The 19,645-nt window shown below is 43.7% G+C and overlaps 1 protein-coding gene across 2 annotated transcripts in view; it reads left to right on the forward strand.

Moving 5' to 3' along the window:
- CACNA1I (calcium voltage-gated channel subunit alpha1 I) overlaps positions 1–19,645 on the forward strand; it is a 370,432-nt gene that overhangs the window by 250,705 nt on the left and 100,082 nt on the right. For both annotated transcript variants that reach the window (XM_083462258.1, XM_083462259.1), the window contains one exon: positions 2,324–2,421. In XM_083462258.1, coding sequence (XP_083318384.1) covers positions 2,324–2,421 — 98 coding nt within the window. The remainder of the gene's footprint in view (positions 1–2,323; positions 2,422–19,645) is intronic.

Consider the following 19,645-nt stretch of genomic DNA (forward strand, 5'->3'; position numbering starts at 1 on the left):
TGTGCCACTCAGGGTCAGTCAAGGTTAAGGCAGGTTCTTATGGAAAACAGGACACTGCCAAAACTCCTACTACTGTTCACAGCAAGAAGGAAATTGTTTTAAAAATCATTCGCCAGCATCTCAGTTGGTGTTGGTGTGAGGCCTGATTGAAGCATGATGCCATGTGCACCATAAAAAATTACCTATTCAAATACAGCTCTTTCCATTAAACACTGGACTCCACTTCATTGGAGGTTTTTAAACAGAGACGTGGTGGCCATCTGCCAGGGGTTCTTTAGCTGTGATTCCTGCTTTGCAAGGGGTAGGACAAGATGATGCTTTGGGTCCCTTCCAGTTCTACAATTCTATGATTCTATAAAATGAGGTTCGTGCAAGCTACATCTCCAAAACCTAGGCCATGGGTCCCTGACTTGCTAATGCTGATTGGACTAGTAATGCAATTTTATTTATACATAAAGCCAGTTCAATGGATCATAGATTTGGGAAGTTGGGAACAGGGGGTTAAACATCACTTTTACACCATGCTTGGGACAGCTCTGTGTATTTACTTGCTTATTTAGTTGACCTTTCTACCCTGCCTTTCTATCAGACCAGCCCACCAGGGCAGCTCATGACACCTCATTAATAAAACTATTGTAACAAAGCAGTTTAAAACAATAAAAACATAAAAACATAAAACACAGCCAACATGAGTACAAAACCAGAGACATGCACACCCCCCAAAAATCTGGAAGAGCACCAAATAATTACTTCTTAAGCCCCAAAGATCTTCTTTAAAAACCCAGCTTTTGCTGCTTGTCAGAAGGTCAGCAGTGAAGTGCACTGGCAGGCTCTCATCACCATAGTAAATATATATATATATATGGATGGGGGGGCATTCATATCCACCATGCTTTGAATGTCAAGGGGACAATCAACAGGGGAGCACACAGGTATGTTCATGGGGAGGGGATGTCCTAGTCCCAGACTTCTGAAGGTCTTAAGGGCACTGGTGGAGGAAGGGGTGTGTGGTGGGTGCGGCCCGCGCCAGGTGTCATCCTTCAAGGAGGGTGACATCACTGCCCCACCCCCCTAGGATGCTCACCATGGGTGGTCCCCCCCCAGGATGCTTGCCGCGGGTGGCGCCCCCTCTGGGACGCTAGCCTCACCCCCACTGGCGGCTACCCTGCACCCAAGTGCACAGCATGTGCCCACTCGGGGTGCCAAAGCAGCTAGCTCCACCTCTGCTTATGGGTTACAACCAGCACTTTAAATTTGGCTTGGAAACAAATTGGTAACCACCAGTGAAGCTGGAATAGTGCTGGAGAGTGGAAGTGATATGAGTGTCTCTTTCCAGAGAAACCTGAAGTTTCCAAAGGCTTTTGAAAGGCAGTTGCATGATACAGAAAGGAAGAGGCCAATGGGTTCAGAGGACCGGGTGCGAGGAGGGAGGTCTTTGGGAGTCAGATTTTGTCATCGTCATCTCTCCCACCACCAGTTTCTCATCTCTAAACAGCAGTATCTGCTTTCCTATATCCAAGGAAACTCCTAGAAAATATGTATTGCATACACAAGTGCCACAATCTGGGTCAGGAAATCTGTTTGATGCCACTGTGCTCAGTGTTAGGCTAACCTTTCTCCCCCCCCCCCCATCAAGCCTCTGTGGTTCAAGAGCTCACTTTGGCTTGGTGGCCCCTTTGTTGATCTTTTCTTTCCCGCCTCCAGGGCAATGGGGGGGGGGATGCAGTGTTCTATAACCACAGCAAAGCCCCTTATCCCTTGCAGCAAATAAAGCAGGTAAATGCCAGGAAGAGGGCTCAGCAGAGTCTCTGGGCTAGTAGTTCCTGACAGCTTATCAGAGCTGCTCTTTCAGCTCTTCTCTATTCCAAAGGGCATGGATTGTGGCAGCTCGATTTTCCACCGTGGGATTTTGGCGCCTGCTTCTGTGAAGCACCAGGTGCTCATGCTCAGTTCTAAGGGTCTCCCAGAGGGGATCCATGCTCTGATCATTGTCTCAATAGTGTCACCAACACCCCTTCGTTGACATGCAGCGTGAGATATGCCGCCCTGAATGTCAGTCATTTGCTTGGTATCTCCAGCCTTGGCGAGTGGGCAGGAGGCGCACTCACATATGATTAGCATGCATGGAGCAGTGCTTCATTTCTAATACTTCTCTACCGGCAAAGTCTCAGGATAGTCTGATGAGGAAGAAATGACACACTGAAGGGATTTTGTGCCATCCTGCCTATGTGAACAGCTTCAGCTCCTGCCTTGCTCATCTCCCCTGCTAGTTTCAAGCATGTCTCTCACTTTCCATTATCTTTCCTCTCTCCGTTTTTTGCAGGATGGTGGAATATTCTCTGGATCTCCAGAATATCAACCTGTCTGCAATCCGCACTGTGCGCGTCCTGAGGCCCCTCAAAGCCATCAACCGTGTGCCTAGTAAGTCTATCTGCTTTTCTTCTTTCAGTCTCTCTCTCTCTCTCTCTCTCTCTCTCTCTCTTTTCTTAGGGGGGGGGGTTGAGAGCACACATACTCATCCAGCACATTCAGAACTTACTAGCCACATGGCACCTGCGTCTCTCGCACCCATTTGCACTGCTGTCTGTGCAAGGGGAGCAAATCCGCTTATCCAGCACATCCAGTCCCTTCCAGCTACTCGGTACCTGAACCCAGACGATGCTGATTTCTCCCCCCCCCCTGAACTTTTGTCTGGGGAATTCATGAGCAAAATCCTTTTAGGAGAAAGGGCAACATTCACAACAGAAATTCTGAGCTAAAACACTAAACTGGGATTAAAGGGACTTTAGAACAGGCCTTACTAAGAAATACTTAGCAAGGCTTCTGCAAAAGGAAGTTCTACCTTACACCAGCATTTTGGGGTTTGTTGGAAGCATCATCAGGCAGATGGGTAAAGGGGAATCTGGTAGATGATATGGGCGGGATTCCCCTAAGCGACCCTGTCAAAGAACATTTTGCTGTTAGGAAAGTGATGGTGCAATGCATCGAAAGGTGTGGAATGAGTGAAGAATTAATCAGAGAACGTGTGAACCCCACACAAGTGAATCAGACTGAATTATCATTGTCACACAACTATCCTGTAAACAGATTGGAATAAATGCTCAATAAAGACCAGGCATAGTCTAACCATGGCACAAGATTTGTGCAAACAAATCAGGTCGTCTGTTTATTCAGAATGCTTCATTTAGGAAAGGTTATGGTGCCAACGGTTGACCCACTTCAGGCTAGGACATTACCCTGTTGTGGGTCATGGTGTAAGTGCTGAACACCATTTTAGAGAAAAAGTCTCTCATATTTGTGGTCCTCTTAGAGAGTGGGGGGTTTCGCCAAATGGTTGTGTCAGCGACAGGGGGAATTTGAGAGACAGGAGTAAACAGCTTTGATTATGGATGCTTCAAACCTGTACTGCTCTTCCTTTTATGAAACTGGAGTCTTTGGGAGATCTGCCTGCTGTAGAGAAGGAAGTTAGGTTTACTGTGCTCCTCCTGGGCTTGTCCTACATTTATTGATAACTTCTGTGTAAGGGACTTGTTATTAGACCCATGGGCTAGGGCAGCATTAAGAAGAGTTGGGACACAGAGGGCTGCTTTTGTTGCTGCTCCCTCTACTCTTCCACATCTTTCTCACACCATTGCAATACTTGCTGTGGCTATGCTAAGCCCCAGACCCGTGACTACGGGGCAGAGCCTTTGCCTTGCATGCAAAAGGTACAGTGGTACCTTGGGTTACATTACCTTTGGGTGATGTAATTTCGGGTTGCAAACGCGGCAAACCCGGAAGTGTATACTTCCGGGTTTCACCGCATGCGCAGAAGCGCTCTATCGCACTGCGCGTGTGCACAAAAGTGGCGCCTCTGGATATGGACTTTTCGGGGGAGGGACGGCCCCCCCCCGGGATGAATTAAGTTCGTATCCGGGGGGGTCCACTGTCTTGGGTTCAGCTTCTAACATCTTCAGGTGGAGTTGTGAGAGATCCCACCTGAAATCCTAGAGACACATTGCCAATCAATATAGACAACATGGAGCTCGATGGGCCAATCTTCTGATTCAGTATATGGCAGTTTCCTTTGTTTGTAGCAGCCTATCCAAGAGAAGCAGAGATAAGGAAAGCATACACATCATGGGGGGGTTGTTTGGTGGGTGCAGCTCAGAGGACATGCTTTGCAAGCAGAAGGTCTCCATTTAAATCCCTGGCATCTCCAGTTAAGGCTAGAAAAGACTAAAACCCAGAGAACCACTGCTAATCATCATAGACAGTACTGAGCTAAGTGGAGCAGTGGCAGCTTCCTGTGTTCCTAATATAGGTGGCAAAGCAACAAGGACCACGGATTGTATCTTGTATAAGTGTGATGCTCAAAGAACTCTAGGGACCATTTCTGGAACTAGTTTTGGGATTTCACCAGAAGGTTGCCCCTTGGGGCGTTAGTGTTTATTGGTCATGCGGGAAGTGTGTAATTATTTTTCCATTTTCCTTGAAGCTAAGATGTTAGTGTTGGTTTCTGCTTTCTTCACTGTGCAGTGAAGTGCTTGTCACGGGACAATGTTTTGCATTCCACAGTCAGAGTACTGTTGGGTTTCCCACGGGAATGGGAGACTGGATGTGACGTACACTGGTTTCCTGTTTTTCACTCTTCTCTTGGTGTTCTTTGTTCCGAGGAGAAGAAGGTTGCTTCTCTGCTCCCGCAGAGGCAAGATGCATGTTTGTAATCTCTCAACACTGAAGTGAAAATAAAGCAAAGTTAAGCATGTGGCACGTACTGCTCATCCTTCCGCTGTGTACAGGACTCTGCAAATACAACAGTTAGGTGTGGGATTTTTAACTTGGCAATGTCCCCTACACTCCCCTTTCTCCCCCAATCCCTAAGGTTTTGCTACTAGGGCCCCATGTCACAGGCCTGCTTTGAAATCTTGGTCTCTGTATTAAGCTACTTTCAGTACTCCAGTACTTTTTGAAAAGAGCTTTTTAAAGCACAGAATAATATGATTTATATTCCTTCAGCTAGTCCAGGTAACATCAGGAGCCTATGGAGGAGCCTGTAGCAAAGCCCCAGGCGTAGTCAGATGAATTAAATGCCAAATGTAAACATTCTCACTGGAAGTCTAATTTACAAGCATTTGGTATGTGTATGGATAATGGCTTTCCAGCAGCAAATTAGAGCCTTAAGCAAAGAAGGGAGAATTTCCAGCCCTTACCCTGTTTTCTTGGACTGTGCTGGTAGCATTTGGAGAAGCTACAGACATTTTATTGGTTTGATTCCCTGTTATAAATGTGCTTTGATTTAGGAAGCCTTGCTCAGTAGATTATTAAGTGACCTTTCTTCCCTGGATACTTAGAATCACAGAATTGTAGAGTTGGAAGGACCCCAAGGGTCATCTAGTCCAACCCCCTGCAAAGCAGGAATCACAGCTAAAGAACCCCTGACAGATAACCATCCAACTTCTGTTTAAAAACCTCTAGTGAAGAAGAGTCCACCGCCTTTCAAGGAAGTTAGTTACACTGCAGAACAGCTCTTACCATCAGAAAATTCTTCCTAATGTTTAGTTGGAATCTCCTTTCCTCTTCTGCAGTTCTCTGTGTCCCCCCAGGAAATAGAATTGTTAAGCCACGCACTGGGAATTGCAGCAGTGTGAGGGGAATAGGTGTCTCCTAAAAACTCTCGGCACCCTCATTAACAAACTGTAGTTCGAAATATCCTTTGGGTGAAGCCATCACTGTTTAAAGAGGTTTGCTGCTGATTTAAATGTATGGTGCAGATGGAGCCTTAGCTATGTCTGATGAATGAATACATGTTCCAACATTTAACCAAGGGTTGGGAACCTCAGGCCCAGAGCCAAACATGGCCATCCAAGTCTCCTTATCTGGGCCTCAGGACTCTCCCGAAGCCACATCCCTCACTGGCCCTGCTTCACACTGTCTTTGAGTGTTCTTGACCGCCTGGAAGGTGTCCTTGAACTCTGATATGCCTCTTGCTTCCCTGGATGAAGAACAGAGAGGGACATGTCTACTGTGCAAATGCAAAATTTGCATTCATTGCTCTGCCTGCTTTTCCTGCCTGCCTCTGGAAAGTTACCCAGAAGGGAACGCAGCTCTCGAGCTGACAAGGGCTCGTCATTCTTGATGTAACCAATCATACGGTGATATGTGCATGGTGTGCCTCCTTTTCCCAACTTGGGAGTGATATCTATGCAAGGAAGCAACCTGGTGTAAAGCTGTCCTAAAACTGTGCCATTGCTCTGCAAGTTAGGGACGAGGAGCACAGCATTTGCTGTCTCCTGCATGACTCCCCTTGAAATCTAAAAATACTCTAAGACCTATGCTACATAGAGGGAAGTGAGATAATGGGCACCTTCCCCTCCCCCAAGTTCGTCTTGCTTCTACTTTTGTCCGCGCTTCCTCCTCTGCAGCTCTGTGTGCATGAGATATAAATATGAGTCAGGCTCCACTGGGAGCTGAACCATCAGAACCTGCTAGGCGACGGTGTGAACTGGGATGCAGTTTCTCTGTATACACACACAGTATAGTTTAATGGAGTCCCCTCCCCAACATGTCAGGTTTCAGGCCAGAGAAACGGACGCGTTTCAGTAGAATAGTTACTAGGGAGGGAAAGTGCGAGAGCACAATGGAATAGAAGCAGGGATTGTGTTCTTCTTGCTGCTTTAAAATATCACCTCCCTCCTGAGGGCAATGCGGAGCCAAGGCTGCAGCACGGCTGGTATTCCACTGTGTTTATTAACTCCGATCAAATAATGCCAGCAGTGTTTGCCCAACTAGGCATCACACAGCGGCTGGTAATGAATTAGTAATTATTAATAACTATTTCTGTGCAGGGTCACCAAAAAAAGACAGGGTTCCTTTGCCTGATGAAGGGTAAAGTGAGGATTTGCAGATCACACTGTATAAGGAACCCCCTTTCATTGCTTTGTTCAATAGATTAAATCTTTATGTATTTACTTATATGTTTTCCTTGTTTTATATTTTTATCCTGCCTTTCTGCTGAAGCATTAGGGTGACTCCTGCTTCACACCACACTCCAGGACCCTAGATAGTAGGCCATCTAACACAATGGCTCATACAGCGTTCTGTTCATTCCTATGTCTGTTTCCTGAACTGCAACTGAGTTGGGATGGCAGAAAAATAAGATTCAGTTTGCATTTGAAAAGCTGAACTTATCAAATCCACACATTCCAAAGCGATATGAGAACTGGAATATAGCCATCCTTTAAAATTTACTCTTGGCCCAAATTTTGGGATTCAGTTCTCCAGCCAAAGATGGTTTACATTAGGAGAGAGTGCACATAAAAAATGGACATATTGGTTAAAATAACGTAACAAAGATGCATTATATTAGGGTAAATTGATTGCAGAACTGTGTACATTGGTCAGTGCTGCATACAAAATGTGTTTGTGAGGAGCAAATTCACACTAAAATGCTGAAGAATTTTCATGAGGGCTTTTATAAAAAGAAAAGAATCACAAATTGCTGCAAAATTGAACTGAATTTGTTATTGGGGAAATGAGAAACCAAGAGAAGTGAAATTAACAAATCCTTCCATCCGTTCTCCCAAGTGAGTACAGAGGATTGTGGCTCTGGCCTTGTACAAAGTTTGCCTCTACCCACCCCTGCAAAAAAAGAGAGAAGCTCTTAGTAGGCCCCAGCCCCTGCCATGTTCTTTTTCTTCATTCCTGTTTTTCACTTTAGCTTGAGAAGTTCATTATTTGGGATGGGCAATTAAAATATCACCAGTCTTACTATGGCACATACATGGGCTTGTTTGTTTTTACTTTGGTTATATCGTTGTAGAGAGTTTGAGTATTTGATACATTGCTCTATGTACCACAAAATATATATTTAAATAGATTATTTTAGCTCAATGTATGCCTTTTCTAAATATTTTTATCCTAAAACATATGATTTCATGCATTTTTGTTATGCTTTTGAGCTGAGAACAGTATCGCAAAGCTCGGAGAAGTCCAAAATTCAAAGTACTGTATTTTTCCATGTATAAGACTAGGTTTTTCCCTAAAAAAGAATGTCAAAAATTAGGGGGCATCTTATACACGGGGCCGTCTTCCCCATTTTCTTAAATCTGTGTCCCTGAAAATAGGGGGCATCTTATAGATGGAAAAATACGGTATATGTTCTTCTCTGTGCAACTAGTCTGGGAGGTTTGGATTTGAGTGGTTTACTTGTAAATGCAGACTACCGAAAGGTATCTTTGTCTCATTCTCACCTCCTAAAAGAGTGAGCTGCAGAGCGGTTGGGGCCTCCCATGTTGACCTTACGTAGGCATCAACTTTAGGGGCCCAGGTCTCTTCAGTCGCCCCAATAAAATATTTTGGGGTTGGTCAGGACAACCTCAATGTTGAGACCACTCAGTTGCAGAGCCAAGAGCAGCACTGCGTGGCTTCAGTGGCTTGTGACTCCTTCTCCTGCCACGGAGGTGAAGGAGGGGGGAAGCAGCCCCCAGCCAATGACAGTGGTAGGAGGAGGAAGAGGCAGAGCACTAGAGAGGAGGAGCCATCAGCTATAGAAGCTGTGCTGCCGCCACATTTGGCTCCACCCCTGGCTCCTCCCTGTGTTACGCGCATGTCATGTGCATGTCATCGCCTTCCCAATCTTCAGCTCAAATTGGCGCCTCTGTTGACCTCAGCAATTGGGTGGGTTCTCTAGGATAGAGAGGGGATCCTTTGCACCTGGAAAGGTCAGGAACAGAGGGAGAGTCGAAACCTTTGCCTGCTAGTCACTTTTAACCTGAAACTCCCTCTCCCACCACACCCTTTTATTCCAGTTTTTAACATGCAGGTCTCACATTCCTTAGGGGTAAAAAGAGTTAGGAGGAGTTTTAGGGAGAAGGAGGCTAAGCAATATTTACTAAACGTGAAATATTGAGAGCTGAAAACCAAATGCTATCTGCATAGACTCACCTATTCATATGTGTATCCATGTGCTGGGTTCGATTTCCTTCCAGTGACGCTCAAAAGTGTTTGTGTTTGGAACAGGTTTCTGTGGATAGAGAATTGCTACATTGCGCTAAGAACAATTTGTGGAGCTTCTGTGGGATTGCTTACCTGTTTCAGATACACAGAAGCAATTTCCACGTAAGGTTTTGTGAGACACTTTCAGCCATTCATCACCGCTCTTTCTGACAATACGTAAAGATTTATGGTAGGGTTTGCTTCCTCGGGGTTGCCTTTCACGTTATTTTAAACACAGAAGTGCAGTCTTGGGAGTCCATGCCTAAAGATGTGAGAAAATGTAATATTGGAAAGGTAATAAATGTGTCTGGGGGAAAACTTTTAGACATGTTGGGCCAGCTTCCAGACACATTTTGTGGAGCTTGTGCATCCTCATTCTTGAAATAGGCATTCAGGCCTTGACAAATTCAGGCACCTAATAATTTGATACCAGTGGCATTGGCAAACCTGAAAAATTATTTTCAGGTCTGCACAGGAGCTGGCATGGAAATGTTGATGCTGGTTCCTGAGCAATCTTTTTCAGTCCAGTGGGTGCAGGACATAAGGGAGCCAAACTAAAAGCCCCATTTTCCCAGTATCTCATTATTAGTTGTTGTATGCATATTTTATTATTGTTTCTAAATCGTCTTAACATTTACCAGTTCCCTACTGTTACACCAAACTATAACCTGTTAAAGCACGAATAAAAATCAGAAATATAAATGAAGCATTCATTTTTTTAATATTCTGTCCTCTTTGCCACATCAGTATCTCTGTAGCACCAGCACTGTTCTGGGATTAATTTTACTTTAATGTGTTTCTTTTTCCAGTTATTATAAATGCAGGGATTTCCAGCCACATCTTCAGTACTTCTGATCAAAGAGGCACTTATGTTAGTAATATGAGGGGGGAAACTTCTGGTTTCTTCATTTGCATAGAAACGTTGTCACATCAAGTGCTCCAGTGCTTGCTTTCCTCTCCCCTCCTCATTCCCTTTTCCTTTTGTATCATGTTTATTAGATTCTGAGTCTGTAAGCAGGGACTGTCTTATCTTTTAATGCAGCACTCAGAAAATGCTTTATAAGTGCTAAGCAGCAATAACCGAAAAATGGCAAGAGGATTGTGTTTGAAAAAATAATGAAAAATTGGAAATGGTCTGAGTTGGTAGCAGGTGTCTAGCTAGACATGGCACAGATTAGTGACAGAACATTTGGGTCCTTCCCACAAACCTTATTTAATGTCTTCATTAATAATCTTCATGGAGGAGTCATACTTGTTAATGACATTCATAGATGATGCTAAAATTGGAAGAGTCGTGGATATTAGCAAAGGGGAAAGAATAATATAAAGGGATGTAAAAGGAGCGAGGGGAAAGTGGACAGAAACGAACATGGACTGGTCAGAAAAGGCTCCACCTATGTAAATGTAAATGCATCAAAGATTTTTGAATTATTTGTTTGTTCAGAAACAGTGGAATATAAGTACTTTAAGATAAGTAAATTGAAGGCATACATAGGCTGAGACAGTGGACAAAATGTTCAAGGGATGAAATATTGTCAAAATGTTTTATTGATTCCTATTTTAAGGTCCTTAATTCAGAATGGAATGGGTTGTCCAGAAGCATTATCATGTGACCAGGGTGTAGAGTCTCCTGTTGGCCACAATTTTTAAAAGATATTAACTAGAGCAATTTTGCTGTGATAAAGGCACTCAAATACTTATGACCGGCGGCGTAATGGCAGTTGTCAGTGCCCAGGGCGGGCAGGCGCCCTGAGTTCACTGCTGATAGGGATTGGTTGTTAAACCACTCTGGCAATTGTAGCTCCGTGAATGGAATAGAGGGCCCCTAGCAAAATACAGTTCACCCTTAATAAACTACAGCTCCCATGATGCTTCAGGGGAGCCATGACTATTAAAATGGTATCATAGTGCTGGTATAGATGTAGCCGTAGTCCAGAATTCTAACATCTCCTTCTGTATGATGGGTAGAATGGCTCTTGCAGACAAAACAAAAACAACCCTATTGTTGCAGGAGTGAGACTCGATAACTCTTGGGGGCTCTTAGACTTCACTTTTCTAAATGATAGAAGGTCTGTTTTTGCAATTTTAAAATTTATAACCAGATAGTCAGTTCTCTGTGTGGCCCATATATACTCTTTCTCCCTCTCCATCTGCATCCTTTTATTAACATTCGCCCTTTCTCATATTCTTCTTAACCGAAGCCTCATGGGTTGCACCTTGAACACAGCACAAGAGAGAGAGAGGGAGACAGAGAGAGAGAGATCCCCTTAGGTCTTTGTCAGAAGCAGCCCCAGGTCTCTCTAGAAAAGCTTGGCTGCATGTCACCCCAGCCAGTTCTTATTATGGCCTCTCCAGTGGCACCTTTCTGCCTCTATGCCACCTCTCGCTTCTTTCTGAAGTTGTGCACAATCTCACTTCATCCCTCTTGAGTGGCAAGTCTTTAATCATATCTTCCTCTCATACCGTCATGATTTGACACAGGTGGAAGAAAATGCCTCTTCTCGCTGCTGTTGCTGCCACCGTGTTAGCTGTGACTGTCAATTCTGTCTCATTTTGTACTGTGTTTGGATGTGTGTTGCTTACAACTAGTACTTTACAGCAACTGACTTGGCTAAAGTTCTGTCTGCTAAGTTACAAGGCAAATCCTGTGATGGTAAGGATTTGCTGAAGAATTGATTGACAAGAATGTACAGTGCTTTCTAGCCACTGCTGTGGTGGTGGTGGTAGTTGTGGTGATTGTTATTTAACCACCCTTCACCAGCAGGTTACAACAATTAAAACATGGTGTTAAAAACATTCTAAAGCAATGGAATGATCACAGAAATAAGGTGGATCCTAAAAATATACACATCTCAGGTATCAAAGGGTTAAGGAGCATTTGCTGAAAGTTCTATAATGAAGATGCCAGATGCACATCTGTGGGGAGGGAATTCCGCAACTTAGGGGCTACCACAAATAATGCCCTCTCCTGCAGTAGCAGGAGGATGGTGGAACAACCTTCTGTCAATCTTAGCACCCAAGAGGGTCCATAGGGAAGAAGGCAGCATTTCCTCCAAACCATGCCCACCTGCCCTACATCAAGTGTGGAGCACCAAAGAAACAATCAGAAGCTTAGAAGTGAGTTCTTGATGGTTCCTCTACATGCAGGGCTCACTAACAGCCCCACTGGGATTGGCTGCACTAGGGAGGTCCCCTTTGGGTGCTTTTGGTCCATTTGCAAGCTTGATTTCAATCCCTACCACACCTGTACTTCTAAGGGGATAATTGTAACCACCGAGCAGGTAATCAGTCATTGTATCAAGACACTTAGAACTTGTCACCTGATGTTATAATGAAGTTGGTCTGTTGGAAGTAGGCGAAGAGATTTTAGGATCCAACCCACTGACTAGATCCAACTCCTCAGCCCTGCTCAGTACATTGATGAGGTCCAGTGCCGAGGGCCTTCTGGTATTTCCCTCACTGTGAGAAGCCAAGTTACAGGGAACCAGGCAGAGGGCCTTCCCGGTAGTGGCACCCGCCCTGTGGAACACCCTCCCACCAGATGTCAAAGAGAAAAACAACTACCAGACTTTTAGAAGACATCTGAAGGCAGCCCTGTTTAGGGAAGCTTTTAATGTTTGATGGACTATTGTATTTTAATATTTTGTTGGAAGCCGCCCAGAGTGGCTGGGGAAACCCAACCAGATGGGCGGGGTATAAATTATTAGTATTAGTATTATTAAGCAGCTCTCTAGGATTCCGGACTAGAGTTTCCTCCCTGAAGATGCTAGCAGGGACTGAACCTGGAACCTTTAGTATGCAAGGCACACGCTGGCCCATGCTGGCTGAGATTGGATTGAGCAGTCAACTGGAAACTCCCAATTCTGGCTGTTGTGACAGGAACTACTGCTCAATGCACCTGCTCCACCCGCAGTGTAGGGAACTATACCATGGATGGGGATAGGGAGGGGAGGGGTAACACTAGTCTTGCTGAAATGTGGCAAGAATAAGTTGTTAGAGGGCAGAGCATCGTAGGAGCTGGTATCCTATGACTCGGAGGTGCCTCTCAAAATAATAATGCTGCTCAGCATGCACCAAGCCTGCGTGCTTGTGGGGCGGCTTCCCAGTAATGAATACATGCTGGCAGCCATTGAACTGAGGGTCAGGAGAGCGAAAGGTATACAGTGCAGAAAACCTTCACTGGGCCTGGGCCTTTAGCAGATATCTGCAACTTGGTACCATTGAGTGAAAACATATGTAGATGAAAAAAATACGTATAGATAAAGTAAATGTAACAACTTGGGCTTTTTTATTATTGTAAGAGCAGCCCTGCTAGATCTTGCAGTCTTCCAAGTGTAGCCAATATTATAAATATGAGCATGCTACATTCTTGTGGATTAATGTTATAATTGTAACTCATCCATAAAATCCGTCAGCCATGCTAAGATTCACCTGAAAATGTCTGCAAACTCTAGAAAGGTATGTCTTACTATTATTAGTATTGTGTTCTAGGGTGTGTGTGTGTGTGTGTGTGTGACCAAAATCCAGTGAGTCACAGCATCAGAAATAGAATCACCCTCTCCTGATGCACAGCCCTGTCGTCGACTCACTAAACTGAAGTAATACAATGAAACTGCTGTAAAACAGCCAGACTGCAGGTTAGTCATGAGCAAAAGCGATATTCAGCATTTTACTTGCCAATCTTCGATCTGTATTCTACTCCTGCATAGAGTACATTGCTTGATGCCAACAAAAAAAATCCCTTGAAAGAGAATGTCCAATGCAGAAGGAAGCAGGTGAATTTTCTCATGGCTTTTGAGAGCTGCATCATGCTAGAGAGTGAATATAAAATTCTGATGGACAGATGAATTTGGCTATGGAATCAAACACTTTTAAGGCAGTGATCAAAGCAGTAGAAGTTTTTCGACAAAACTGATGCTTGTGTGGCCTCATCCTTCTGCAGTAGACTTTCCAAAAGCCCCGAGAGAGAAGACGTGGGGAGCAGCAGAGACTTGTTCATTGCAGCAAATGGGTCACTGCACCAGCAACATCAGTCTGCCTTCAGTCAGCCTTCTTACAACCAGTGCCTGTCAGCTTCCTCCTTTTTAGACTCAGTCTTGTGCCACATGGAATACAGCTGTGTGGAGGAAGTGGTCAAAACTAGAATTACTTGGCTCTGACTGACATTGGCTCTGGCTCCACCTACTGTTGGTCTCCTTACCTTCCATCCTATCAGTTCCAGTAGCCACCAGTCACCACCGGTGTGGAGCAATACTTTTCAAGTAATTTGTTCAAAGGTGTCAATAGAGATTATGAGAGGAGAGGCAAACGTGAAAAGAAAATGGAGTTTCTAAGATCTTTTTCTGGCCTATAAAAATATTTTTTCCCCCTCTACATAATTTTTAAGTTGTGAAATCAATATTTTGCAATCTTTTTGTCTCCTACCCACTGCCGAATCCCAGCTTGTAGACTACATGGTGGAGCTATTGATAGAAGAAGATCACATAAATTGAACAACATAGCCCACCTTCATCCTGTGGATACTGAAATAGATAAAAGCTATTAAGGTCATATTGTCTGTAAAATTCAATGACTTGAGGATAAGCAGAGACATCAGCTGCAATTCTCTACCATTCCCCTTTCTCATTGTCCAAATCAGGCTTCACTGATGCTTGCTTGCCATTCCTAGTTAGTTTCACCCTATTATACTCTCTCTTCTGCTTTTCCTCCTCTTATCTGTTGCTGGTTCCAGTGCCTGCCAGTGATGTCTACCTTTGTCTCATGCATCTCTGGTATTTTCATGTAAGCATAGTCAGAAGTACCTCAGTCAAAAGTACCTTCATGTAAGGATAGTCAATTCATTCATACTTGGAACTGATATTTTCCACTCAACTGCAATTGGTTTATTTTGCACAGCCCTTTCTTCCGTTTTGTCGTCTGCTGCTGCTGAAATATAAGTGTGTATGTTTTTATGTTGTAGTGTACAATAGCCATGCATATTTCAGCCATGTACAGATATTCACAAAACAGGTGCCTTCTCTGCGTGTTCCCTTTCAAAGTTAATGACCTCCCAGAGGAGTAACCCTGTTAGTCTTTTGCAGCAAAAAGACCAAAGAGTTTTGTGGTACCTTAAATAAAAGTTAATGAAGTGGCTAATCTATGAGTGTAATTCTAACCATCAGAAGTAACTGTACAATCAAAAGTGAATTCAATGGGTCTTACTTCCAGGTAAATGGGAATAGGATTACAGCTTATCTCACTAGCTTGATTTCACAGTAAACTTGTCATCTCATCTTGCTTTCCTCATTCTGACATTAGTGAAGGTCAATTTAGCTCCCTGTTGATTTTTTGTTCATTGTGTCCTGAATTGTATGAATGGCTCCTTCAGTCATTGTAATGCGAATTAACCACATATACCGGTAAGTCATTTTTGTTGCAACATTTTATTTCATTAATGTGGATTTTAATCAGAAAATGTGTGTGTATGTGTGTGTCTGCTGAAACATACCTGTCAAGCCAATTAATCTTTGAAATGCTTGTAGTAAATATGCTGTTGTGTTTGACAGCTTTAACATTCTGTGTTCCATTGGTTTTTAAATTCACAGCACAAACAGGACTGAGGAGGAAACAAGTTATATACCAATAAAACTTCTGGGGACAGCAAAGCATTTGGGATTGGGCTAAAAGTGAGACAAGGACACTTTGAAAACAAATATTTTAATACAACAATTTAGGGGGTGAATTGATGGTCAAACCTAAGCAGTCAAATCCAGCTGGTTCTCCCCACTTGGACAAAGCAGTTTGGATCTTAACTGAGGAGTGTATAGAGGAGTCTACAGCTAACAAAAAAAAACTTTAAAATTCACAGTAGGCAGAGGCTTAAGGTTAATATCCTAGGCATAAGCCACATTGAATCTAGTGGGGCTTACTTCTGATAAAATATTATTTGTCTTCATGCATATAGGCTGATTGTAACAACAATTAACTAACACCAAGTCAGCAAACTACAATTCAGAAAAAAGAAAAGCAACGAGGAACCTGTCAGGACAGCAGCAATTATATATCAATGAATATGTACACAGAGTACATTACAAAACAATTTATGAATCTATTTAGACATAATTTGCACATTAAAAATAATTGGCACAAACTAAGGCAAAAAGCATTTGTAGCAAGAATCTGTGCTGTGATGGGGGCTGAACAGTTAGATGGAAGGAAATCTGCTTGGTGGTTCATTTTCAATGGATACCTTTGACAACCATGTTGTTGTTTAGTCATTTAGTCGTGTCCGACTCTTCGTGACCCCATGGACCAGAGCACGCCAGGCACTTCTATCTTCCACTGCCTCCTGCAGTTTGGTCAAACTCATGCTGGTAGCTTCGAGAACACTATCTAACCATCTCGTCCTCTGTCGTCCCCTTCTCCTTGTGCCCTCCATCTTTCCCAGAGAAGAGTCTTCTCTTCTCATGAGGTGGCCAAAGTATTGGAGCCTCAGCTTCACGATCTGTCCTTCCAGTGAGCACTCAGGGCTGATTTCCTTAAGAATGGATAGGTTTGATCTTCTTGCAGTCCATGGGACTCTCAAGAGTCTCCTCCAGCACCATAATTCAAAGGCATCAATTCTTCGGCGATCCGCCTTCTTTATGGTCCAGCTCTCACTTCTATACATCACAACTGGGAAAACCATAGCTTTTACTATACGGACCTTTGTTGGCAAGGTGATGTCTCTACTTTTTAAGATGCTGTCTAGATTTGCCATTGCTTTTCTCCCAAGAAGCAGGCGTCTTTTAATTTTGTGGCTGCTGTCACCATCTGCAGTGATCGTAGAGCCCAAGAAAGTAAAATCTCTCATTGCCTCCATTTCTTCCCCTTTTATTTGCCAGGAGGTGATGGGACCAGTGGCCATGACCTTCATTTTTTTGATGTTGAGCTTCAGACCATATTTTGTGCTCTCCTCTTTCACCCTCAATAATAGGTTCTTTAATTCCTCCTCACTTTCTGCCATCAAGGTTGTGTCATCTGCATATCTGAGGTTGTTGATATTTCTTCCGGCAATCTTAATTCCGGCTAGGGATTCATCCAGCCCAGCCTTTCGCATGGGCTGCATATAAGTTAAATAAGCAAGGAGACAGTATACAGCCTTGTCGTACTCCTTTCCCAATTTTGAACCAATCAGTTGTTCCATATCCAGTTCTAACTGTAGCTTCTTGTCCCACATAGAGATTTCTCAGGAGACAGATGGGGTGATCAGGCACTCCCATTTCTTTAAGAACTTGCCATAGTTTGCTGTGGTCGACACCCATAGCTTCATGCTGATGCCTTACGATCTCTTGACGAATAGATACAATCTGTGGCTTCGCACTTCAGCTGCTCTTGAGAACGATCATTAAAGATTGTTATCTCTTTGACAGGCATTGATGTGAAGCTACAGGAAGTGCCTGAGATGAAGTATTGGGTGCTGCATAATGCCCATTACCAAGAAAAAGCCTGCAACAAGTTTTAGGGGGAAGAACTCCAAAACACACACAGAGCACCCAAGCAATGCAGCTATCACCACTACTGAGAAAATGGAGGGGGCATCTTCAGAGGCCACAGAATAGCTTCTGGGGTGCTAGATATGGCCCCCAGACCATGAGTTACCCAGTATAGCATAGGGGTTATACTCAGTATCATGGGAAATAGACTTAGCCTTCATTAATTTGTCTAGTTCTTTTCGCCGTAACTTGGGTTAGTGAATTTCCTAAGTTGTTTAATGGTTTGTGTGAAGAAGGTCTTGTTTGTTTAATTTTTGTCTGTCCTGATATATCAGCCCAAAAACATCACTAGATGACCACAAATTCTAGTACTATGAGAGACAGAATTTTCTACCACTCATCTCCACAGCGTTTGTGAGAAAATGCTCTATCAATTGTTTAAAATAAACTAGGAAAAACAATCATTTTCAGTTGCAAATATTTGGACAAGGGAACACTTTCAAACATTTAGCTTGATCCAAATTACACTGAAATCACTTGAAAGGCTTCAACAGTCTTTTGCTAAGGTTTGGAATGACATGTGGTACATTATTTATCTTTACATGCGCAAATAGTCCCACTGAAGCTGAGCTTCTGGCATGAGAAACTCTTTGTAAGATCAGAGCTTCATTTAAATTTAACATGGCAAGAGAAGGCGACTGCATACCAGAAATTCAGCAGTGTAGCATCATCTCATGCCTGATTGTTATATATTCAACTTTAAAAAATACGTTGAGCTTTTAAAATTGGGCCCGAGAGGGGAAGAATTGGAACAGCGATACTCCATGAAAGGAGTTCTGCAAAAAGGCATGAAGTGAGGGAGAACAACCTGCCTGGGCATTGCTTCAAAGCAATGGAGAGCATTTCAGACAGAGAACAGTGCGTAAGGTGTAAGTCATTTTCTCTTATTGTACAATATTGTATCTGTGTTTCTGCGTGATCTTGGATTCCTAAGGCTGTCCTGCTCAATTATGTGTTTGTACTTTGCAAGGTACGCTATGGAAAGAAAGAGGAACTGCTTGCGACAAATTCAGACTATGGGAGACACTTGAAAACATTATGTACTTGTAGGAACAAAGGAGGAGGAAAGGAAAAATTGAGACACCCCCCCCTTCCCTTGTAGAACAGAGTTGCAAATGGAGACAGGAAGATGTTTGATTTGCCCTCAGCAAAAACAGATACCTGTAGTTCGGTTTCAACCCAAGGTGCAATTGCTGTTGTCTGGTGCAGTGCATTCTCTTTCATCACACTTGGTTGGTGACAATGAGCCCTGAAAACTTTTATTCATAGTTTCTCAATGTATAAGTAGCTCCTGAGCCCTCCTCAGCTGTGTATACTCACAGCAGCTTATGGGAAGACCAAAGTGTGGTCCAAGCTGGGCATGGAGGTGTTTGGTAAAGAGTTCTATGATCACTGCAGCATTTTTCCTCACCTATTACATTCACAGGAATCTCCACAGTTGTGTCCATATGTTCAGCCTCCCTCCCTTTGTGTACCTAGTCATGCCTTAGGAGTCATGTTTTTGTAAAGTGGGAGTGAAAAACAGTAATAATAGACCCTCATGTCTACTTTTATTATGCTGTTGCATTTCTTAATATTTTACATCAAGACTCTTGGGTGCTACAAGGGTGATTATTGACTAGGAGTAGGCTACTCCCCACAAATCCAATATGCCATTTGTCTTTGGGACCATCTGTGCAGTGGAAATCAATGGCCACAGGAAGGCTGCCTGCTTTGGAAAAGAAGCAAAGAAGAAAGCATTTTTAAATAGTAGGGATATAATTGCAAGACCTGCCTGTACATATTACATGCAGCTCCCACCCACCCCCCGCTCTCCTCTTTCTAAATTGCTTGCTACGCTTCCCCTTTCCCAAGGGTTGGCACATGCTGGTTGCTTCACTCAAGATGGCTTCAGCTGTGGCAGCCAAGCTAATAGGGGTTGACAGGCACTGTCTGGAGGGAGTCGTGGACTCTATGAAGTCGACAGAAGCTTGTCAGCAAGGGCCCTGAGGCACCTCCAGAGTCAGGCAGTCAATTCACTCTGTCCAGCTCCAAAAGGGAGACCCCCCTCCCCCCCAAAAAACCCCACTGTATCATTTAGTTTGGGTGGTATTTGAAGAGTTGCTTCTCTTAACCTCCCTGTCCACTGCTCATGACCTGGGATGCCTTGTGTGGGG

The sequence above is a fragment of the Podarcis liolepis genome (genome assembly GCF_965112155.1).
Source record: "Podarcis liolepis genome assembly, chromosome: 10".
Classification (NCBI taxonomy): Eukaryota; Metazoa; Chordata; class Lepidosauria; order Squamata; family Lacertidae; genus Podarcis; species Podarcis liolepis.